At 33.6% G+C, this 22,530-nt stretch overlaps 1 protein-coding gene across 1 annotated transcript; it reads left to right on the plus strand.

Moving 5' to 3' along the window:
- The first annotated feature begins 17,241 nt into the window (after positions 1-17,241).
- On the plus strand, positions 17,242-22,303 carry LOC149550543 (pyruvate decarboxylase 2-like). Its single transcript, XM_089793542.1, has 7 exons — positions 17,242-17,869; positions 17,977-18,140; positions 19,284-19,845; positions 19,968-20,056; positions 20,661-20,778; positions 21,018-21,206; positions 21,785-22,303. Exons 1-7 carry the CDS (start codon positions 17,354-17,356, stop codon positions 21,953-21,955), a joined length of 1,809 nt encoding a protein of 602 aa, XP_089649668.1. The 5' UTR covers positions 17,242-17,353; the 3' UTR covers positions 21,956-22,303.
- Positions 22,304-22,530: the final 227 nt, after the last annotated feature.

Genomic DNA, 22,530 nt, shown 5'->3' on the forward strand with positions numbered 1-22,530 from the left:
TTTTAGAGATATTTTTAGTCTTTCTAAATTTAAATTACTAAATAAACATAGAAATATATATTTCTAAAAAAATGACTGTAAACTATCTATGATAATTATTGATATCATTCATTATCAACATTTTGTACCCAATAGCTCGCATTGATTGAATATTTTGTATCGTTTATACGAATAGCTTTTGACTGGACTAATCTTGATACAAAATGGTTGTTGCAACCATTTTCTTTTTTAGAACAATCCTATTGAAATAAAAAAAAAATTTAAGAACCTTAAATAATTAATTATAAGATTTGTGCAAGAAATTTGTATTGATTCATAATTAATACAATTGTAATGCCTCCCAAGGGAATCCAAAAGAAATTAACCTAAAGTTTGACTAAGTTTGCCTAACATTTTTTTTAAGATAATAAATAGCAACAAACATAAAATAGTAGAAGCAATAACATACACATAAGTACATACCATAAAACAGATTGTAATTCTTAAGGGTCCCATGATGTTGAATCACATTTAAGTTTAATTAATACTAAAACCAATATATAACACATCCACATTAAAGAATAACTACAAGCACAAATCCATTTAAATAATATACAATTATCTCGAATGTCACCTGACAATAATCATAATGCATAATCATCCATTGTATAGGTCACAACATATGAAAGGCTGAAAGAATATACATCATAAAATAGATTACATCATCTCTTAAGATCCATGAAATAAAAATACAATACAATAGGTATAACCATCCATCATAGACCACAAGAATAGAATGAAAGGAAATGCAAAACAGGGAACTCCAGCCATGGCATCAAACTGATGGATCTTAATGGTAAAAGTAAAAAGCACTACCACCCGACCTCATGCTAACCTGAAAAAGGGTCCACTCCCACTATGCTAAGGAGATAATATCAAGTCCCAAATAGGTAACAAACTCAAAAGTCAAATCCAACATCTAGGTCAAGGAAATCCTAGAAGTAATCTACCTCAAAGGTACTGAGACACAAAATGACATCTAAACCTAGAACAAAAATGACACATAGGAAATCTACTATGTAAGTGGGCAAGTGTCATCACATGAGCCAAATCTAAGGTTATCTAGGCAACCTGACTAGACTCTGGCCCCCTAGTGACTCTATGTGACACTAGTATCCTTTGGTACTAATAAGGCATGCTAATGAAGCAAGGTCACAACCAAGCATCCTCTATACTCCCATCCTAGCCTATACTAGCACTAGAGGCATGGGTGAGGAAAAAAAATGACTCTTATTAGTTCATTTTACTCTCATTTAATGAAATGTTATCACTTATTTAAACAACCTACAATGGGTTACTGTTAGCCATATTTTCCCTCCTACCAACAAATTGAGTTTTTCCTATCAAGCATGGCCAACGGTCATATCTATTCAAATATTCAAATGATCAAATGTTATAAAAGATATATTTAAACTTTGGTGTATCTCTTATTTTCCTAAGTTCAAGATTTTTATGCTTTATCCCCTTAGAGACTCAAGTTGCAATCATATGACTATCCCTCATTGCCCAATCGCTATAGTCTATGACTTAACCATCAGGGGAGGTACAAATGTGCAACATGGTCTTTTCAGCGGTCAGCACAACTTCATGGTTTAGAAGGCTAACATTTAGTTATGAGTGGCGATACAATGATCTCTCTTTATCGCTTGGTTGTAGGGTTATGATCTTGACTCAAGGTTTAAGTTGTGATGTCACGACTCTTCCTCATTCTCATGATCATAGAGATTTTAATGTTAACCATGGTCAAGATGGCGAAGTCATAAATCACCTTGTGCACATGGTCACTAGGGTCAGTGATGGGTTAAAGAATCAAGCTGCGAAGCAACGATAACATGAAAAGAGCAAACTAGATGGTTGTCACAACTTCACGAGAGTTATGGCTTGAACCACGGTTAGTACTATGATCATGTGTCTCTTCCTATTCTCATGGTCACAATGAGTTAAAGATAATCACAGGTTAAGGTCACAAAGTTGGAGCATGGCACCATATGGATGACTCTGGTCATGTGGTAGCACTAAATTGGTTAGAAGTCTTAACACGGATGGTAAACTATGGTTTTCTCTTGGTCGTTCAATCTCCCAAGATCAAATGCTTGTCACTATGTTACTAAGAAAGGGTGTATGACAAAAAACAATAGCAAGATAGTGACAGTGCAACATGTGTCTCAACGAGCTTGGGTGGAGGGTAAGAAATGGTGGTTAATTCCATCTTTCGTAAAGTCATATGAATTTTAAGTTAAGTCAAGGTTCAAGCTGTGACAACGCGAATGGTATGTTGGTAGTTTGGATCACAATTTTGCATCGTCACAGGCGTCTAATGCTAGTTGGATATTAAGTAGCAATGATGTGAGATGCCAATTTCATGTTGTTTCCTAATCGCAACAGTTAGGGGAAGATGTTAAGGACAAGCTGCAAAGCAACAATATGGTTTTTTCACGATTTCATAAGGTAAAATAGTTAATGAAGATAAAGGGTTGCAAAGCCGCAATCAATTGCATTCAAAGGTCAAACATGAAAGATAGAAGAGTGGTCAGGTGGAAAAATGATAGGATATGACTGGTCCATGTAGCGAAGCATGATGATTGACTCCAATTAACCGATCACCTAGCTAACTTGGCATGCTAATGACAAAGGAAGCAACTCTTTAATGGTAGATTTGATTTTTTTGATCTTCTTCAACCACTTTCATCATTCCCCATGCCTAATAAATGTGAAGGGACACTCACATCGTCACTTATTGATCTATCTAATCAATCAAAATGATAATGGTCATTGTTTCTATCTTCTCAAGGTTTTGTTTGGTGAATAAGTGATTTTCTTGCATTTGAATGTGTGCCATGATCAAATCTTTCCCAAATTTGTAGTGATTGTTCTTTGCAATCTTGAATGTAGTGGTTAAGTTTTTCCTTAGTGTAGAAGCTATCTGAGTTATGCTTGCACTATAAAAGCAGATTTTGTAACCCTTATTAGGGTCAATCTTTTCTCTAAGTCTATAGTAGTGTATGTCTATGCTCTGCTACTACAAATTACTTTGCCTCTAAGTTAATATACTCCTTTGTTGTATCTATTTCTTCCATTAATATATGGTGCAATACCTTCTTGCCTTCGTGTTAATGTATTGTCTTCATTTCTCAACTGTATAATTGCATCTACTTAGCTTTTGAATGATATAAAGTGAAGTCTCTTACTTATAGCATTCTTTTGTTTCTGATCTACATATGGTTATTGGATTAAGCAAGGATTGAATTTGTATACTTTGAGGTTATATTGATGAACTGTGCATTCTTGGGAAGAGATAAGGTTGAACATACTACTTGGTGTATCAACTCCTCTTAGATTAGATTAGGTAGTTTGCTTTCATGCATTCCTTCCTCCTTTTCATCTCAAGAAATAGTTAGGTGCATCCTGATGGTAAGGAAGTCAGCCTTCTCTGGAGATTCAATCTCAAATCATAAAGTCCCACACTTTTGAGATTGTTTCCATGTTACATGAGGTTGCCTTTAGGTAAGACTTTAGGCAAGGGTGCAAGCATTTATGTCAACAGTTACCCAAGAAGCCTCTTTGGGCTCCAGCCTCCATTGCAATCCACTTCCCAACATGACATACAGATAACCTGCCCTAAGCTCAGCAAAAGCGGAAGGTCTCATATGACTATAAAATACCCATCAGTTCTTAAACAAGTAACTGGAAAGTACTAAAAACATCACTGAACAAAAATGACAAATTTCACCAATGCAATCATCGTAATAGGACTGATCCCAATCAAGTAAACATATACAAACCATGACATCACCTAAAAACAAAGCTCATAATAACCTCAATCCTATACAAGAAACTAGGAAGCAATCCAAAGATAACTGATTGAAGACTCAAAAGTTATATGAGAAAAGTCACATCATTCACCTCAATTCTAAACAAGAGAAATTGGAAAGGAATAACAACCAACAAATCAAAATCATCATAGAAGACATGTGACTACATCATAATGGTCATGTATAAAAGATCGTTTATAAAACATTCTCATAGAACAAAATCCCCCAACCCTTTGATAAACATCCTGATACTGGCCAACACTCTAAGTCAACCTCAAAACCCAACACACAAGAAAGCATACAACTAGCAGTGTAGTTTCGTAGTTTTGTTTGGTTTTGAAGACACACAGTTTGAGTTAGCAGTAAGGTTCAAGTTTTCATTTCATTGTAAGTTTTTGGTTTGATAAAGTTTATAATTTATGAATTTACTTTACATATATAATTTCATAATACATTAATTCCAATTCTAATTAAATATTATTAATTTTTAATCAATAATCATTAGATTATTCAAGATAATAATCACTGATTTATTAATAAAATAACTTATATTAAATCATTAATAAAGTAATTATTAATCTAATAATAAAATAATAACTATTAAAATAAAATAATAATAATAATCATTTAACAACTATAAACATTTATTAAATTAAATCTAATATTTAATAATTAAAATATTTATTAAATTTAACATTTAATAAAAATGTTATTAAATTAATATAATTTTATAAAATTAATAATAATAAAATAAATTTAAAAAATAACTTGAATCTTTTATTTTAAGCTTGTAGGTTATAGTGCTATTGTTGTAGCTCTACTAACTCGACAACAGAGTACTACCTATGACAGTTACTACTGTCACGACATCAAAATTTGTCGTGCGATAGCTTGGATGGTCACCGGTAGCACTCTCGCTGTCATGCAGAGGGGGGGGGGGGGGGGGGGTGGTGGGGGTAAAATGGTAAGGGATGGGTGGGAGATTCGTGGCCCCGGCCACCAATTTCATTTTTAAAAAAAAAAATTGTTTATTTAAAAATAACTCAACCCCCCCCCCCCCCCCAAATTTAATAAGTTTATAGATATATATAGGGAAAACCCAGATAAACAATTATATTTTGTATTTTATCAATCAATTTCTTTCCCAAAACCCTACCTGATTAAAAAATTATATTCTATTAAATTAACAAAACGAGGGGTTTATAAATTCTCAATTCTCATATACAGATAACCTCAGAACGAAGAACCATTAAAATATACAACAAAGGTTTCAATTTAATTAATTCGTTCATAGACATGATCAAGAACAAAAAAACAATAAATTTCAACACAAAGGTTTCAATTTAATTAATTCATTCACAGACATGATCAAGAACAAAAAAATAGTAAATTTTAACACAAGGGTTTCAACCAAATCTAAAACTCAGAAACAGATTTATCCAGACACGAAGAAGACAAAAAATCGAAGAACAAAAAAGCTACTGTGCAAATAATCCACAAGATTCTACCTGAATCTTATGCTAATACAACAAACCCACGAAGCATACAAGTATTCCCTTTTCTTATGAAACCCTTCTCAGAAAATTGCTCCTCCAAAACTCAGTTATGGATAAATGAACTCTAAATTGCTAATAAAGAGTTTTTCCCCAAATTTAGGGCTTTGATTATGCAATCATGTGAAAAGCCCTCTACCTTTATTATTTTTAATTATATCTTAGTTTTTATGCACAACCTTTTTGCCATTTGATTAAAATGTCTTTATTAAATAATTTTCTTTCTCCCTTTAATTAATTCTTTAGACGTTTTTTATAAAATATTTATTAACTTAAGTAATAATAATATTTAGCATTTATTTAAAAATGAACTCCTAAATATATTATTATTAAATTAAATAAATATTATTGCATCCAAAATTAGACTTTAACTAAATCTTTTATTTAATTAATTTCTCAATTAATTAAATATAATTAAATATCAAAATTTCCTTATAAAATTTCCATTAAATTAAATCATTAATTATTCTTTTAATTTGATTTAATTATAACAAAAAAAATCACAAACCCACGAGACTAAAATGAAAACCCATAATAAAGTATGGAAAACTAGATCAAACTCAAGGGTTATAATCACGAATTTACGTCACTTGACGAGTTCAAAAGGTAAGCAAACCAGATTCTTGCCCTCTTTTTTAGGACAAATGGTTTGAGGATAGGATTCGGACTCGAGAGTTATCTCTCCTCTCTGACCATTGAGATATTGCATTAGGGTACGCTCATCCTAACAATTCAGGGAAGTCGATACCCAATACCTACAATTTGCATAAAATCCATGCATGCACATACACATATATTCTAAACTAAACAAACAATGGCAGGAAGTGGTGCATCTTGTAGATCCCGACTAGAAGGTGACTACGACTCCCTTCCTCGACCATATCAAAAACATCATACATAAAATAAAGCATACATGTACACCATACACATGCAAGTATGGGTAAGTATCCATTGAAAAAATGTATAAATAATCCATCTAACTAACATCATGAAATAACTGAAATCATTGTAAACAATCCTCATCATTAAGGAATAATCATGCATACACGAAATAATTAGTACCAAAGTAATCACATCATATAGTCAACTCAGCAAGAAACAATATCCAACAATCTGAAAATCAAATACCACTAAACATCAAACATAATCATAAAGTTGGCCTAAAAGAGTTTGACAATAATAACTAAAACGAAAACTAGGGGTAGGCATTACACCAATCCCAGTGTAATAAAATATGATCTAAAAACTTTGACTTGAATCCAAGATCAAGAGAAATATTTGAATTTATCAATATTTTAAGAAAAAAAATCATTTAATATGCAAGGACAAAATTAAGGCAAAATCCCAACAAACAAAGAAAATTTACTAACATCTTTGCATGCCCCCTACCATCAACACTATAATCAAAGCCATTTTTATATACCTCACTATGATCAATACTTTTGATAGCATCATCTACATCAACCTCAAACTGCCAGCCTTCTTGAAATGTAATTGTATAATAAGATTTTGAATCTAGATCTAGAGGCACTGCATGGAGAAACTTATACTATTTGCATGGTTAATTAAAATGCATACTCCATCATTATTCCATATTTTCATTTGCTCCATCCCTTAGACTTAGATCGAACAAAGAAAAGCATGTTGAAAAGTCTATGAAATTTGTACGATAACAATACTAACCCTAACCTAACTACTCGATAACAATATCCAATTATGGATGAAATTGTAATGCATTTTCAATAAAACTGAAGCTGCCCGGTAACATTCAACACATATCGTATAAATATATTGGATTACATAATGATAATATGGATGAAACTGTTATGCATTTTCAATATCTCCTCCTTTTCGATCATCGAAAACACTCATCACAATGACTTATAGCAATACATCTTTATCACTCATCGTTGTAATGATTATATATTTTTTACATTTGTCAATGATTGCTATATGTTATAGCAATAAACCTCCTTTATCACTCATCATTATATTGTTTTTGAAGTTTCTTCACATAGCGATAAAAGGGATTGCTATATGTCATAGAAATATACTTTCCTCGTCGCTCATCGCTATGTCAAGATTAGGCCTCCTCTGTATAGTGATAGAAGATTTTGCTGTATTTTATAGCGATATAGTACCCAAAATGTCTTTGACCATATTGAGATCGCTATAGTGTATCCTGACTCATGAAGCCTAATCATTGTAACTATAGCGGTATATGAAACATCGAATGAAGAAACAAGATTTCTATTGATTGAGGTTTCCAACACACCTGTGTGAAATAAATCTCATTAACAATTAGACAAAATGTTGAATGATGGATTCCAATTCTTCTTTGATGGTTCAAATGAGGTGGGGCTTTAAAGAAATATACAGGGAATTCAAGGCAAGGTTTGGATGAAACTGTTATGCACATAAATGTATTAGATTGCATAATGAAAATATGGATGAAATGGTTATCTATTTTTGGTATTATGACTCGTTAACAATATTGAAATATGGATGAAACTGTAATGTAGTTTTGGTAATACTCATAATGACCAGAAACACTCATCAAGACACGAACCCTTATTGAACTACCCGATAACAATATCCAATTATGGATGAAATTGTAATGCATTTTTGATAAAACTGAAGCTTCCCGAAAACATTCAACACATATTGTATAAATGTATCAAATTACATAATGAAAATATGAATGAAATTGTTATGCATTTTTTATATCTCCTTATTTTTTATCACCGAAAACACTCATCACAATGACTTATAGCGATACAACATCTCTATTGCTCATCATTGTAATGATTATTTTTATTTTTCATTTTTTGATGATGGCTATACATTATAGCGATAAGCCTCCTTTATTGCTCATCACTATATTGTTTTTGTAGTTTCTTTGCATAGTGATAAAAGGGATCACTATATGTCATAGCGATATACTTTCATCATCGCTCATCACTATGTCAAGATTAGGTCTTCTCTATATAGCGATAGAAGAGTTTTCTATTTCGTACCCAAAATCTCTTTTGACCATACTGCAATCGCTATAGTGTATCCCAACTCATGAAGCCTAATCACTATAACTATAGCAGTATATGAAACATCGAACGAAGAAACAACATTTCTATTGATTGAGATTTTTGACGTGCCCGTGCAAAATAAATCTCATTAATGGTTAAATGAAATGTCGAATGATGGATTCCAATGCTTATTCGATGGTTGTGGGGTGTCAGAGAAATATACAGAGCAGTCAAGGCAAGGTTTCACAACATCCATTAAATGTTTGGTGGAATTAGTGTGGCCTATGCTTACACAATTTCTAATCACAACGTCTAGGTGAGTTATGCCATCCACCCCTAAAGATATAAGAATAAAGATAAACCCAACATTTCATATGAACCCACCAATGTTTTGTCAAATGAGAGTTACAATGTTTGCACCTTCGGTGCTTCAGTTAACATGACCTCTACAAGGCAGCGAAACATGACCTATATAAGGCAACGATGGTGTGAAACACAGCTACTCACACATTCACTGGTTCACTTAAAGTTTAATTGTTAGGTGTCGTGGTTACATGATCATAACTCTATCGGTAAAGCATGAGACTCATGATTGGGCGATCAAAAGGATAAGTTGAACGATAAAATAACACCTCTATCGATGCAGGCTTGCGATGCGACAATCATTCAAATTGGGGTATGTGCCTTCACACGCAAACCATCAAATGACATGGTGACAAATCACAAATGATATAGTTAAATCGCTTCAAATGGTTAACTCTTTGGTGAAGTAATAGTAATGGCTAATGTGACAAAGGTTTTGCAGTTATCGAATTTCATGTAACATCATGCTCCATAACTGTATCGAATGACAAAAAATTTCTAGTAACAATTCATACGAAAAGGGTCCACGGTGATAATTCCACCATCAATCGATTTCTTCACATCAATATGACTACCTAATTAATTAAAAACTATCAAATCACCTATTTGTTCACTAAAAAATTTGCCAGACTTGGACACAAAATAGACACAAGGACGTAGGACATGGACTTTGATTGATGGATGACTGAGGATTTTTTTAATGTATGTATGGTAGTTTTACTATATGATTACTTTCCTTTTTATGTATGTATGGTGGTTTTCTCCATATGATTACGGTATGACAAGATGATTTGTAGGGAGGATAGTTGCACCCAATAATAATAGTCTGTGGTAGTTGGGTGAAAAGCTACAATAGAAAAACATAATAATTATACTCCATGGTTGTTTTCGAAATGCTGCAACATTTTTTTTTTTTTAAATTGTTTACAGACCCATTTGATAGCAGGTAATAGGAAAAAATATTGCACAAACGAAAAAGGTGAACCCTAGTAAATAAGGAAAGAGGTGAAGTTGAGTTAAGTGGGACCTACAACCTAGCCACAAAAATAATCAAAGCTTCTAGTGTGTTGATTAAGCTCGACCAAAGCCATATTGATATAGAAATAGAAGTCGCTTGTCCTTAACAAATGAATAGTACAACACTTTGCAAGACTTTTTTCATAATTTTTTATTTTTTTTAAGAAAAATGGAAAATATCACTGGAAAATGAGGTTGTCCAATAGAAAAAAAGAAAAGAAAAAAAAAACACAAAGATTCACTTTAATAAGTAAATGAATACTCTATAAAATAGCCATAAATTATTTAAATATAAATTAATAGTAAAAACTATAGTCTCCTACCTTAATGGAGGGACTAATAAAAAAGTCCAAAAAAAAAGTGATGTTTATTATTTGATGAGCCACATTCTACAAAGATATTTTGATTTGAAGACACGATGTCCAATCAGTAGAAAATTCAAGAAACTTGTGGAAACCATTAACCCCACAAAACCTTTTGCTTGCACAATCAAAATCAAAACCATTAATTATAAAATAAAACCAATCAATACAATAATCTCGTAAAGTCGGTCAATAGAATAATTCCAAAACAAGGGCCATGCATTCCCATTGATTTCAATTTTTTATTTTTATTTTAAAACAAAAAATATCCCAAAGTGAAAATATATTGTGTTTCCCACACATTTCCAAGATCCAAGATACCCGCTAACAAATATCCCACATGCCCCCTGTACAATCCAACATCAATCTAATTAACCCAAGAAAATTAATGAAAACTGACTGTACAATCATCAGACATGGCAAACGGATAAGAAGACATGTGGGTCGTATAGTTTTCTTTTGGCACCATCCCTAAAACTATGAAACGACGACCAACAGATTCAGGAGTCATTTCCCCTATTTCAGAATTTCACCTATTTTACAAAACTGAACTCCAAAAATCCCAAAAAGATACAATGAGAACTAATGTTTTACTCTCTCTAATTCTAACTCTAACTCCAACCAAAACCCTAATTCTAACCCTGACTCTAACTCTAACTCTCTAATTCTAACTCTAACCCTAACCCAAACCCTAATTCTAACCCTGACTCTAACTTTAACCTTAACCCTAACCCTAACTCTAATTGTAACCCTAACTTTACCACTAATTGTAATCCTAACTGTATCTGTAATTTTAATTTTAATCATAACTCTCTCTCTCTCTCTCTCTCTCTCTCTCTCTCTCTCTCTCTAATTCTAACTCTAACCCACCAAGCTGAATGGGCTTTGGTTGTTCGGTAGAAATTTTGATTTAAATTGTCCATGGTATTAGATGTGGAATTTCGAAGGGATGTCATCTTCAATGTCTTTTCATTTGGTGTTAATTCTATGTATTAATAGAAATTGTGGCAGAACTAAATAGTATAATTTTATTCATAAATAAATTCTGACCTTTTTTCTTACCTTTCATTTTTTTTTATGGAGGTCATCCACAAGCAAGTTTTAGGGACCTAATATGGCCCTCCCGTGCTTTCATTTTGACTTCTAACTAACTCTAAATCTTCTACAATCATATTCTACTCTTTTTAAGCGTTAATCTGAATAGGTGAGGTCACAAATCCTAGAACTATCTTTTATGTTTACATTCAAATTTAAACAAATAAAATAAAACGATAAAAAAATAATTTTTATTTAACAATCTTGAAAGAATATTTTTAAAAAAAATTATATTAAATTAAATTTTACCATTCATTAAATGTTTAGACTCTATATAACAATTTTTTGTGAAATATTCTAATATTATGTAGACCATAATTTTTGTTCACAAATTCAGAGATGTTATAGTTGAATGACTTTCAATTTCTTCTATTTTAAGAGATTTTTGTTGAAATATATTGAGTAGATACTTTTGTTTTAATTTTTTAATAATATTTGTGTGAATTTTTGGTACTTATAAAAGTTAATAGTGACTATTCATAATATTAATAATATTATTTTGTGTTTATACATGATAACAATAATGTTTGTTATTATTAAAGAAGTATATTTCTAACATACATGATAAATATTGAATTGAATCATTTTAGAACACTATGTCTAGATTGGCCACACAAAAATTCAAATTCATCATATGCTTGCTGAATTAATCATGGGAAAATATTTTTAAAAAATAGAGTCCCTTGTAAAGACAATCATATTGAATAAAAATGGAGCAAATTTGCAAATCACAAGATGTTATTGTAGTTATAAAGGTTAGACTTCTATATGATCTAGAAGCCCATAATTAATGTTGAAAAAATTAGACAAAATTGAAATTATTCTCTTGTCAAGATAATGTGTTCCAATCTAGAATGACTTTTTTTTTAATTTAGTGTATGTGAACCAATTAAAATAGGTGGAAATTTGGAGGCAAATAATTGAATATTGTGGACATAATTAATGTTGAAAAAATTAGACAAAATTGAAATTACTATCTTGTCAAGATAATGTGATGTAATCTAGAATAACTTTTTTTAAATCAATATATGTGAACCAATTAAAATAGGTGGAAAGATGGAAATTTGGAGGCAAATAATTGAATATTGTGGACATAATTATTGTTGAAAAAATTAGACAAAATTGAAATTAACGTGCCCTGATCTAGAATAACTATTTGGTAGCAATTTTGATTTAAATCATCCATAGTATTAGATGTGGAATTTCAAAGGGTAGTTATCTTCAATCTCTTTGTACTTGGTATTAATGTGCTCTAATTTCTTGGGTTCGTTTGACAACAAGAATATGAGTGGAATAGGCATATGTAAATTTGAACAATTCCATCTAAATAGGTGGAATTGGAATATATATTCCTATTCCAGTTTTATTTATTTTAGAAAACAAAAATATTTGGGTCCGTAAATTCCCCATCAAATTTTGCAGAACTTTCTTTTATATAAACATTCAAATTTAAACAAATAAAATAAAATAATTAAACATTTATTTTTATTTAATAATCTTGAAAGAATATTTTTAAATATTTTTATATTAAATTAAATTTTGCCATTCAATAAATGTGTAGGCTCTATGTAACAATTTTTTTTCTTAAATATTTTAATATTATGTAGACCATTATTACTTGAAATTTTGTTCACAAGTTCATAGAAATGTTATAGTTGAATGACTTTCAGTTCCTTCTATTAAAGAGATTTTTGTTCAAATATTGAGTAGATACTTTTGTTTTAATTTTAAAACAATATTTGTGTGAATTTTTGGTACTTATAAAAGTTAACAATCACTGTATTTGAATGAAATATTTTAAATTTCATTTATGATATTAATCATATTATTTTGTGTTTATACATGATAACAATAATGTATCTTGTCAAGATAATGTGTTCCAATCTAGAATGACCTTTTTTTAATTAGTGTATATGAACCGATTATAATAGGTGGAAAGATGAAAATTTGGAGGCAAATAATTGAATATTGTGGACATAATTAATGTTGAAAGAATTAGGCAAAATTGAAATTACTATCTTGTCAAGATACAGTGCTCTAATCTATAATAGCCTTTTTTTTTAATCACTATATATGAACCAATTAAAATAGGTAGAAAGATGAAAATTTGTAGGCAAATAATTGAATATTGTGGAATTTGCAAAATGCCAGGAACATTATTAGTTGTAGCTATAATGCAACTTTGAATGGATCAAAGAAGATGGGCAAATTTACTCAAATTTCTCAAGTTCAATTTATATTTTTAGAAATTAATGAAAGTTCACGAATTAGGAACCAAAAATGGGGTGGATTTACTTGCATTTTCAAGTTCAATTAGATTTTACTTTTTTGAAGTTAATTAGTTGCAAAAATGGCAAACATAAATGGGAGCAAATCTACTTAGATTCCCAAGTTTGATTATATTACCAAAACTTTGTGGTAGATAATTAATTTCAAGAATTAGGGGAAAAAATGACAAGTTCATTTGGACTAATAGATGGAGTAGATTTACTTGTATTGCAAAAAAGTTGGATAGATTTTTCCTAGGTGCAAAATGGAATAAGTGTGTTAGAACATGCATCAATGTTCTTCATATATAGACTTGTTCCATTAGACACATTTGACATTATCGCATAAAAGAACTGCATGTGCTTAACAAAAATCACATGCATGTTTAGCATATGTTCACTTAGTTTGCCTAATTTATTTTACTTCAGTTTAGTTTAGTCTAGTATAGATTTTTCCTAGGTGTAAAATGGAATAAGTGTGTTAGAGCATGCATTAATGTTCTTTATATAAAGGTTTGTTGCATTGGACACATTTTCCATTGTTGCATAAAATAACTATACATGCTTAACAAAAATCACATGCATGCCTAGCTTAATTTCACTTAGTTTGCCTAATTTAATTTACTTTAGTCTAGTTTTCATATTTATGCATATCATGCACCTTTATTTTGCATATGATGTGCTACTTTTTATATCTTCATTATAGTTCATCTTGCAATATTGTAATCTTTTCTTTCTTGAGAAATGTAGCAATTGTTTTCATCCTACTCCTCTTGTGGAAGGTGTCCCTTTTTGTCATTTGAGTCTTAGTGGGGTGTGTGTGTGTTGCAAAATTCAACATGTTATTAGAACTCGATAACTTTAACATGATATTAGAGTGTGCATTATGTAACGCCCCGTCAAAATTCTAACTCTAACCCTAACCCAAACCCTAATTCTAACCCTGACTCTAACTCTAACCCTATCCCTAACTCTAACTCTAATTCCAAGTCTAACTCTAATTGTAACCCTAACTTACCGCTAATTGTAATCCTAACTCTATTTGTAATTTTAATTTTAATCATAACGCTAACGCTAACTCTAGCCGTAACCCTAACCATAACTCTACTCCTAACTATAACATTTTATATACCAAAATCCTTAAAATAAAAACAAATCAAAGTTATGGAAATAAAACACCATATATAGAATTAAAATATAAATGTTGAAGAATAATTTTATCGTAACTTTATACAAATATATTTAATAATAATAAAATATCTTGCTCCTAACTATAACCATCCAGATTCCTTAAAAAATGTCTTCCATGGTGCGTAGCAACTGCTACTAGCTTTTATATATATATGCCGAGAGTCATCCTTTTCGAGGCACCTATTTTATTTAAATTCTAGCCTTTAAAAAAATCATAAGATTTGAATTAAAATAGATGCCTTGAGAAGGATGACTCTCGACACACACACATATATGCTAGTCTATAAAAGAGCCATATTTAATAGTAAAACTATAGTCTCCTACCTTAATGGAGGGACTAATAAAAACAATCATAAAAATGATTGATAAGTAGGACATGATTTCCACAGCTAGTCAAATTGTGATGTGAATATCAGGATTTAACTGTGTGATTTTGAGTCAAACTCGATGACCCATGTTTCATGAGTAGTGATTCAACATGAATCCATCTCTCATGAGAATAAATGGAACACTTAGCACTCATTGGATCTAGGTGATGCTCACAGAGGTGAAGCACCGAGACTTCCCGGGAGGTCACCCATCCCAGTACTACTCCAGCCTGAGCGCGCTTAACTACGAAATTTTCTCCACAATTAAACCCAAAGCTTGCAACCCCATTTGCAAAACCTTCACCAAGTGTTGTGCCTTATGAACCATTCATTAGAAAGCCCCTTAAGCTCATCAATTGATAAGTAGGACATGATTTCCACAGCTAGTCAAATTGTGATGTGAATATCAGGATTTAACTGTGTGATTTTGAGTCAAACTCGATGACCCATGTTTCATGAGTAGTGATTCAACATGAATCCATCTCTCATGAGAATAAATGGAACACTTAGCACTCATTGGATCTAGGTGATGCTCACAGAGGTGAAGCACCGGGACTTCCCGGGAGGTCACCCATCCCAGTACTACTCCAGCCTGAGCGCGCTTAACTACGGAGTTTTCTCCACAATTAAACCCAAAGCTTGCAACCCCATTTGCAAAACCTTCACCAAGTGTTGTGCCTTATGTACCATTCATTAGAAAGCCCCTTAAGCTCATCAATTGATAAGTAGGACATGATTTCCACAGCTAGTCAAATTGTGATGTGAATATGATTTTCACAATTTGACTAGCTGTGGAAATCATGTCCTACTTATCAATTGATGAGCTTAAGGGGCTTTCTAATGAATGGTTCATAAGGCACAACACTTGGTGAAGGTTTTGTAAATGGGGTTGCAAGCTTTGGGTTTAATTGTGGAGAAAACTCCGTAGTTAAGCGCGCTCAGGCTGGAGTAGTACTGGGATGGGTGACCTCCCGGGAAGTCCCGGTGCTTCACCTCTGTGAGCATCACCTAGATCCAATGAGTGCTAAGTGTTCCATTTATTCTCATGAGAGATGGATTCATGTTGAATCACTACTCATGAAACATGGGTCATCGAGTTTGACTCAAAATCACACAGTTAAATCCTGATATTCACATCACAATTTGACTAGCTGTGGAAATCATGTCCTACTTATCAATTGATGAGCTTAAGGGGCTTTCTAATGAATGGTTCATAAGGCACAACACTTGGTGAAGGTTTTGCAAATGGGGTTGCAAGCTTTGGGTTTAATTGTGGAGAAAACTCCGTAGTTAAGCGTGCTCAGGCTGGAGTAGTACTGGGATGGGTGACCTCCCGGGAAGTCCCGGTGCTTCACCTCTGTGAGCATCACCTAGATCCAATGAGTGCTAAGTGTTCCATTTATTCTCATGAGAGATGGATTCATGTTGAATCACTACTCATGAAACATGAGTCATCGAGTTTGACTCAAAATCACACAGTTAAACCCTGATATTCACATCACATAAAAATGATGTTTACTATTTGGTGAGCCACATCCTACAAAGATATTTTGAAGACACGGTGTCCAATCAGTAGAAAAAAATTCAGGAAACTCGTGGAAACCATTACCCCTACCAAACCTTTTGCTTGCACAATCAAAAATCAAAACCATGAATTATAAAATAAAACCAGTCAATACAATAACCTCGTAAAACCAGTCAATAGAATAATTCCAAAACATGGGCCACGCATTCCCATTGATTTCAATATTTTATTTTTATTTTAAATCTAAAAATATGCCGAAGTGAAAAATATATCGTGTTTCCCGCACATTTCCATGATGCAAGATACCCGCCAGCAAATATCCCACATGCCCCCTGTACAATCCAACATTGATCCAATTAACCCAGGAAAATTAAAGTAAACCGACCGTACAATCATCAGACGTGGCGAACGGAGAAGAAAACACGTGGGTCGTACAGTTCTGTTTTGGCACCGTCCCTAAAACTACGGAACGACGGCCAGCAGATTCATGAGCCGGTTCCCCTGTTTCATAATTCCGCCTGTTTTACAAAACTGAACCTAAAAAATCTCAAAAAGTTACAATGGGAACTAATAATTTAATCCCTGGGGGTTACCTATAAATTCACTCCAGCCCAACCCGACTAATTAACGATTAGAAAAATCCGATTTCGGCTGAAAAGTTGCGAAGAATTTGATTGATCAGGGGTTGAAGAGAGAAAATTGAGCAGGGGAGATTTGAGAGAGAAGGAAAGTGGGGAAATGGAACCGAGCGTAGATGTGAATTCAAAGTGGCCCGAGAGCAACGATTTGGGATGTCCGCCCTGCAACAAGACTGTGAACTGTGCCTTGCAGGGCTCTGGCATTTCAGTGGGACCTGCCACTCTGGGACGCCACCTGGCGCGGAGGCTTGTCCAGGTGGGCGTTCATGACGTTTTCTCAGTGCCAGGGGATTTCAATCTGACCTTGCTGGACCATCTCATTGCAGAGCGCGAGCTCAACTTGGTGGGATGCTGCAACGAGCTCAATGCCGGCTATGCTGCCGACGGCTATGCCCGCTCCAGAGGAGTGGGAGCCTGTGTTGTTACCTTCACCGTTGGGGGCCTCTCTGTGATAAATGCCATTGCAGGGGCTTACAGCGAGAATCTGCCGGTCATATGCATTGTTGGGGGCCCTAATTCCAACGACTATGGAACCAACCGGATTCTTCATCACACCATTGGGCTTCCTGACTTTACCCAGGAGTATCGATGTTTTCAGACTGTAACTTGCGCTCAGGTATTCATTCCCTTGCTCTTTCAGTTGTTTTCCTTTTCCTGTTCTTTTCCCTGTTTCGGATTTGTGTTTTCCTAAATGATCTGTGGTGGGTTTTTTGGGGGTTTTAGGTGATTGTGAATAATCTGGATGATGCCAACGAGCTCATTGATCATGCCATTTCTACAGCGCTCATAGAGAGTAAGCCAGTGTATATCAGCATCAGCTGTAATCTCCCTGGAATTCCACACCATACCTTCTGTGATGAGCCTGTTCCATTCTGTCTCACTTCCAGGTGGGCTTTTTTCTTCCTTTTTAGTAAATTAGATTCTTATATCTGGATGTTTGGTTTTGATTCTGATTTTTTATAGCATCATTATTTAGGATCACACTCTTTCAGAATGTGAGAACATACAAAATATATATAATGTATTTTTACAGATTGCAGATTGCAAACTTTTCCTTCATATTACATATTCTGTATGCTCAGACGATGGATCAAGTATGATCTGAAAAGCTAATGTTAAAAAATACATACACGATCAAAATCAGAAAGCCATACATAATATTCAAATAAATTGTGGAAATCTGATTAGTTTGGAATTAGTTTCTATTTGTAAACTTGTACGATCTCCTACATATTTTCAAGTATTAAATGTGCGAGTTCTTCATGTTGTGGATCTGCCTATTGTTTCCGACTGAAAAGTTTTCTCCGAGGATGATCAGGATTTACTAGTCTTTGGCCTCCCGTCTTTTTTGTATTTCGAGATCTTAATGTCTTTAGGTTTACTTTGGTTTGGTTGATCGGTCTTTTCTTTTGTAGAATTAGTGGAACACATTTGAGGCTTTTTTTCATTCACATTATTTTAAATGTTGTCAGATTAATTTTCCTCTAGTTACGCTCAGGGCTCAAGCTAAGTTGCTAATTGACGCGTATGTCCATGAGATCAATGCTCAGCTTCAGAGATCATTTATAGCAGCACGCCCCGATAGATTTACCTCTGCATATCCAACATGTGGCTCTGACTTGCTATTGTTCTCCTTATACTGTATTCAACTCTTCCTCGGTTGGTCCAGTGTATGTCTTTTAGCACGCAAGGTTCACCACACACTATTTCCGTCATTTCCAACACAGTTTTTCCTCAGTAGTAAGGTTTAATTTATCATTCAAGACATTGGGTTGCTGTGTCGACTTTATTCTCTTTTGACTGTTTCTTAATGTGTCGTGCCCTTTTCAAAATGAATTTGGAAGTGTGGTTTTGTTTTGCCTCACCATGAATAGTTTTCTAATGTTTGAAAGGCCTCGGTGGGTCCCAGAATCCATTAATTTAATTGAAAGCTAGGTTCGTCTGTCATGAAGCTCTTCCATTGCTCATTGCATTTGAAGCCAATTGTAACTTGTTTTGGTAATAGTGTTTTTGGCTGGCATGAACTATAGGCTAAGCAATCCAAGAAGTTTGGAAGCAGCTGTGGAAACAACTATAGAGTTCCTAAATGCAGCAGTTAAGCCAGTGTTGGTTGGGGGTCCAAAGCTGAGGGTTGCTAAGGCAAAAGATGCATTTACAGAATTGGCAAATGCTTCAGGTTATGCTGTGGCCGCAATGCCATCTGCTAAGGGCCAAGTTTCAGAGACTCTTCCACATTTCATAGGAACTTACTGGGGTGCAGTCAGTACTGCATTTTGTGCTGAAATAGTTGAGTCTGCAGATGCTTACTTATTTGCAGGGCCCATTTTCAATGACTATAGTTCAGTGGGATATTCATTGCTCTTGAAGAAGGAGAAAGCTATAATTGTGCAGCCTAACAGGGTAACTGTCACAAATGGACCTACTTTTGGGTGTATACTAATGAAAGACTTCTTGGAAGCCCTCACAAAGAAGTTGAAGCGCAATACAACAGCCTTCGAGAATTATCAGCGTATATTTGTGCCTCACGGTGTTCCCTTGAAAGGTGCTCCAAACGAGGCTCTTAGAGTCAATGTGTTATTCAAACACATTCAGGTAAGATTATTGAGATTCACTGCATACTGCATATCATAAAATTACTCTTGGTTCAGTCAGTACTTCAATCCTTGGTTTTGTTGTTGTTCTTGTAGATTAATGAGTACACTTCTTGTTTGCAGGCCATGCTATCAAATGATACAGCTGTCATTGCAGAAACTGGTGACTCTTGGTTCAATTGCCAGAAGCTTAAACTCCCAGAGAAATGCGGGTACTGTAAAATCTCTTGCAAAAGCTTATATAATTAAATCTGACATATTTGTTCTGATGATGGATCATAGAGTATGATTTGAAATGTTGATCTAATCACTTTTGAACAACAAAGTTCATAGAACCGTAATACACAGTTTGTTTGACTGAATAGCTTGTTGCCAGTAAGTCGCACATTTGCACTGAAATAGTTCCTACCATTTATTGCAATGATTTATACCCCTATTTGGAATTGGTTATCGGGTTTATTCTGAAGAATAAACAGAGTAATTGTTTAATACGAAGACTCAGAATCTGAGATTTAATTAAGGCCTTGTGTAGAATAGAATTTCCTTACATTCCCAATAATCCTGTTATGCTTCAATCAATGCAACATGGTCCATATTACAAAGCACGTTATACTACTAGGGGTTGCTGTGAAAGTCAATATTTTATTATAATGATACTGTGACATTGTTTCCCTTAGATAGGAGATCTTGTTCAATAACCAATTGTGATATATAATATGAAATGGGAGCCGCTGGTTTGAAGAATCAGTAATTTGTGATATTTTTCTTAAGGCTTGTGTGAATGCTGAATGATTCAATCTAATGTTGATTTTGTAGGTATGAGTTTCAGATGCAGTATGGATCAATTGGTTGGTCTGTTGGAGCTACACTGGGATATGCTCAAGCCTCTCCAGATAAGCGGGTCATTGCTTGTATTGGTGATGGAAGTTTTCAGGTTTCAATGCAGAGCTCTCTCTTTCATGAAATTGTAATTATATGTGTTTCTCTAGGAACAACTATTTGTAGAATTTATAGATATTGGATCACAAGATGGTAAATGTAATTATCTGCCTCATTCAAATATTTATTACCACCAAAAGGTGTGCCGTCCTATATTGATTTTATATATTGATAAGTGTAGCATGCTATGATTGTCAATCAGTTTTACAAATGCTTGTGTTCATATTTGAGCAGGTAACAGCCCAGGATATTTCCACCATGATTCGATACGGTCAGAGAAATATCATATTTTTAATCAATAATGGAGGTTATACAATCGAGGTTGAAATTCATGACGGACCATACAATGTCATAAAAAATTGGAACTACACTGGTCTAGTAGATGCCATTCATAATGGTGAAGGGAAATGCTGGACTACCAAGGTATTTTTTGTTGAGGTTTTCATTCTCTGGCTGATGATTTCTGTTACAAATTTTACTTAAAATATGAAAATGTGTCCAACTTGTATTTTGCTCCACCTCGTTGACTACAAATTTTACTTGAAATATGAAAATGTGTCCAACTTGTATTTTGCTATCTTGTTGACTAGTACAATTCCAAGGAAGCTAGAAAGCTTATTTTCTGTTGATTCACAGGTCTAGTACTGTAGTTATGACTGAATTGGAATTCCTTGTACATGGATTTCTTTTTTCTACTTTTGATAATGGTCCATTTCACCAGCTTGGACTCGATTTTATTTGTTTTTGTGTGTGATTGGAGTCCTGTTGGATTGCACAATCATGGAGTATTGCCATCTTGATCACTGGGTGCTCAATCAATTGAACTATAACTATTTGATATTAGAGAATTTTTATGTCATTTCTCTTTTGAAATTATTGAACTGAATTCTAACTTTTTTCAGTCTTTCTAATCAAATTTCATGTGTTAGCCATGTCGAAATTTAGCATTATCAGTCTTTTTTTTTTTTTTTTTGTCTCTAATTGTATGTTATGTTCTTCAGGTTAAAACAGAAGAGGAGGCTATTGAAGCTATTAAAACTGCTCAGGGACCCAAAAAGGATTGTTTATGCTTTATCGAAGTAATAGTACACAAGGATGACACAAGCAAAGAGTTGCTTGAATGGGGGTCTAGGGTTGCAGCAGCAAACAGCAGGCCACCAAATCCCCAGTAGAGAGGTTTGGAGAGATGGGCAGTTCAAGATTGCATTTTCCTAGTAGTTTACATAAGAATTTGCATACATGGTGCTTAGAAAGTTCCTTGTTACAGAGTACTAGGCTAGTTATTTTTCAGGAATAGCGCTATATCTTATAACTGGGCAAAGGGAGTTATCAGTCCTCTTACAAAGACATGAAGGGCTTTAAAACGCACACTATTTTATGGCATCTTTTTAAGTGAAGACTGTTGATCTTCAGCGTAGAGTAAATTTTGTGTACAAGATTTATGGAGACATTTCTGATCTCCAAAATGAATTTTATCTTGTGCAAATATATTTATTGCCAATCAATTATTTGCGTTCTCATATGGAAGTACAGAATTGTCACGTAGACGTAGTTGCGCGTCATAAATTGCTTTCTCGGAAAGGAGATGAATGGTTTTTGGTTGTTCGGTAGCAATTTTGATTTAAATCGTCCATGGTATTACATGTGGAATTTCAAAGGGATGTCATCTTCAATGTCTTTTTATTTGTTGTTAATTCTATGTATTAATAGAAATGGTGGGTGAACTAAATGGTATAATTCTATTCAT

Source organism: Cupressus sempervirens, chromosome 7 (genome assembly GCF_028749045.1).
Source record: "Cupressus sempervirens isolate cs-2001-9-10 chromosome 7, ASM2874904v1, whole genome shotgun sequence".
In the NCBI taxonomy this organism is placed as follows: domain Eukaryota; kingdom Viridiplantae; phylum Streptophyta; class Pinopsida; order Cupressales; family Cupressaceae; genus Cupressus; species Cupressus sempervirens.

Coding starts and splice junctions, on each gene's coding strand:
- LOC149550543 (XM_089793542.1), top strand. CDS start 17,354: ATGGAACCGAGCGTAGATGTGAATTCAAAGTGGCCCGAGAGCAACGAT. Junction 20,779..21,017: donor TTGGTGATGGAAGTTTTCAG/GTTTCAATGCAG, acceptor ATATTTGAGCAG/GTAACAGCCCAGGATATTTC. Junction 21,207..21,784: donor GGAAATGCTGGACTACCAAG/GTATTTTTTGTT, acceptor TATGTTCTTCAG/GTTAAAACAGAAGAGGAGGC.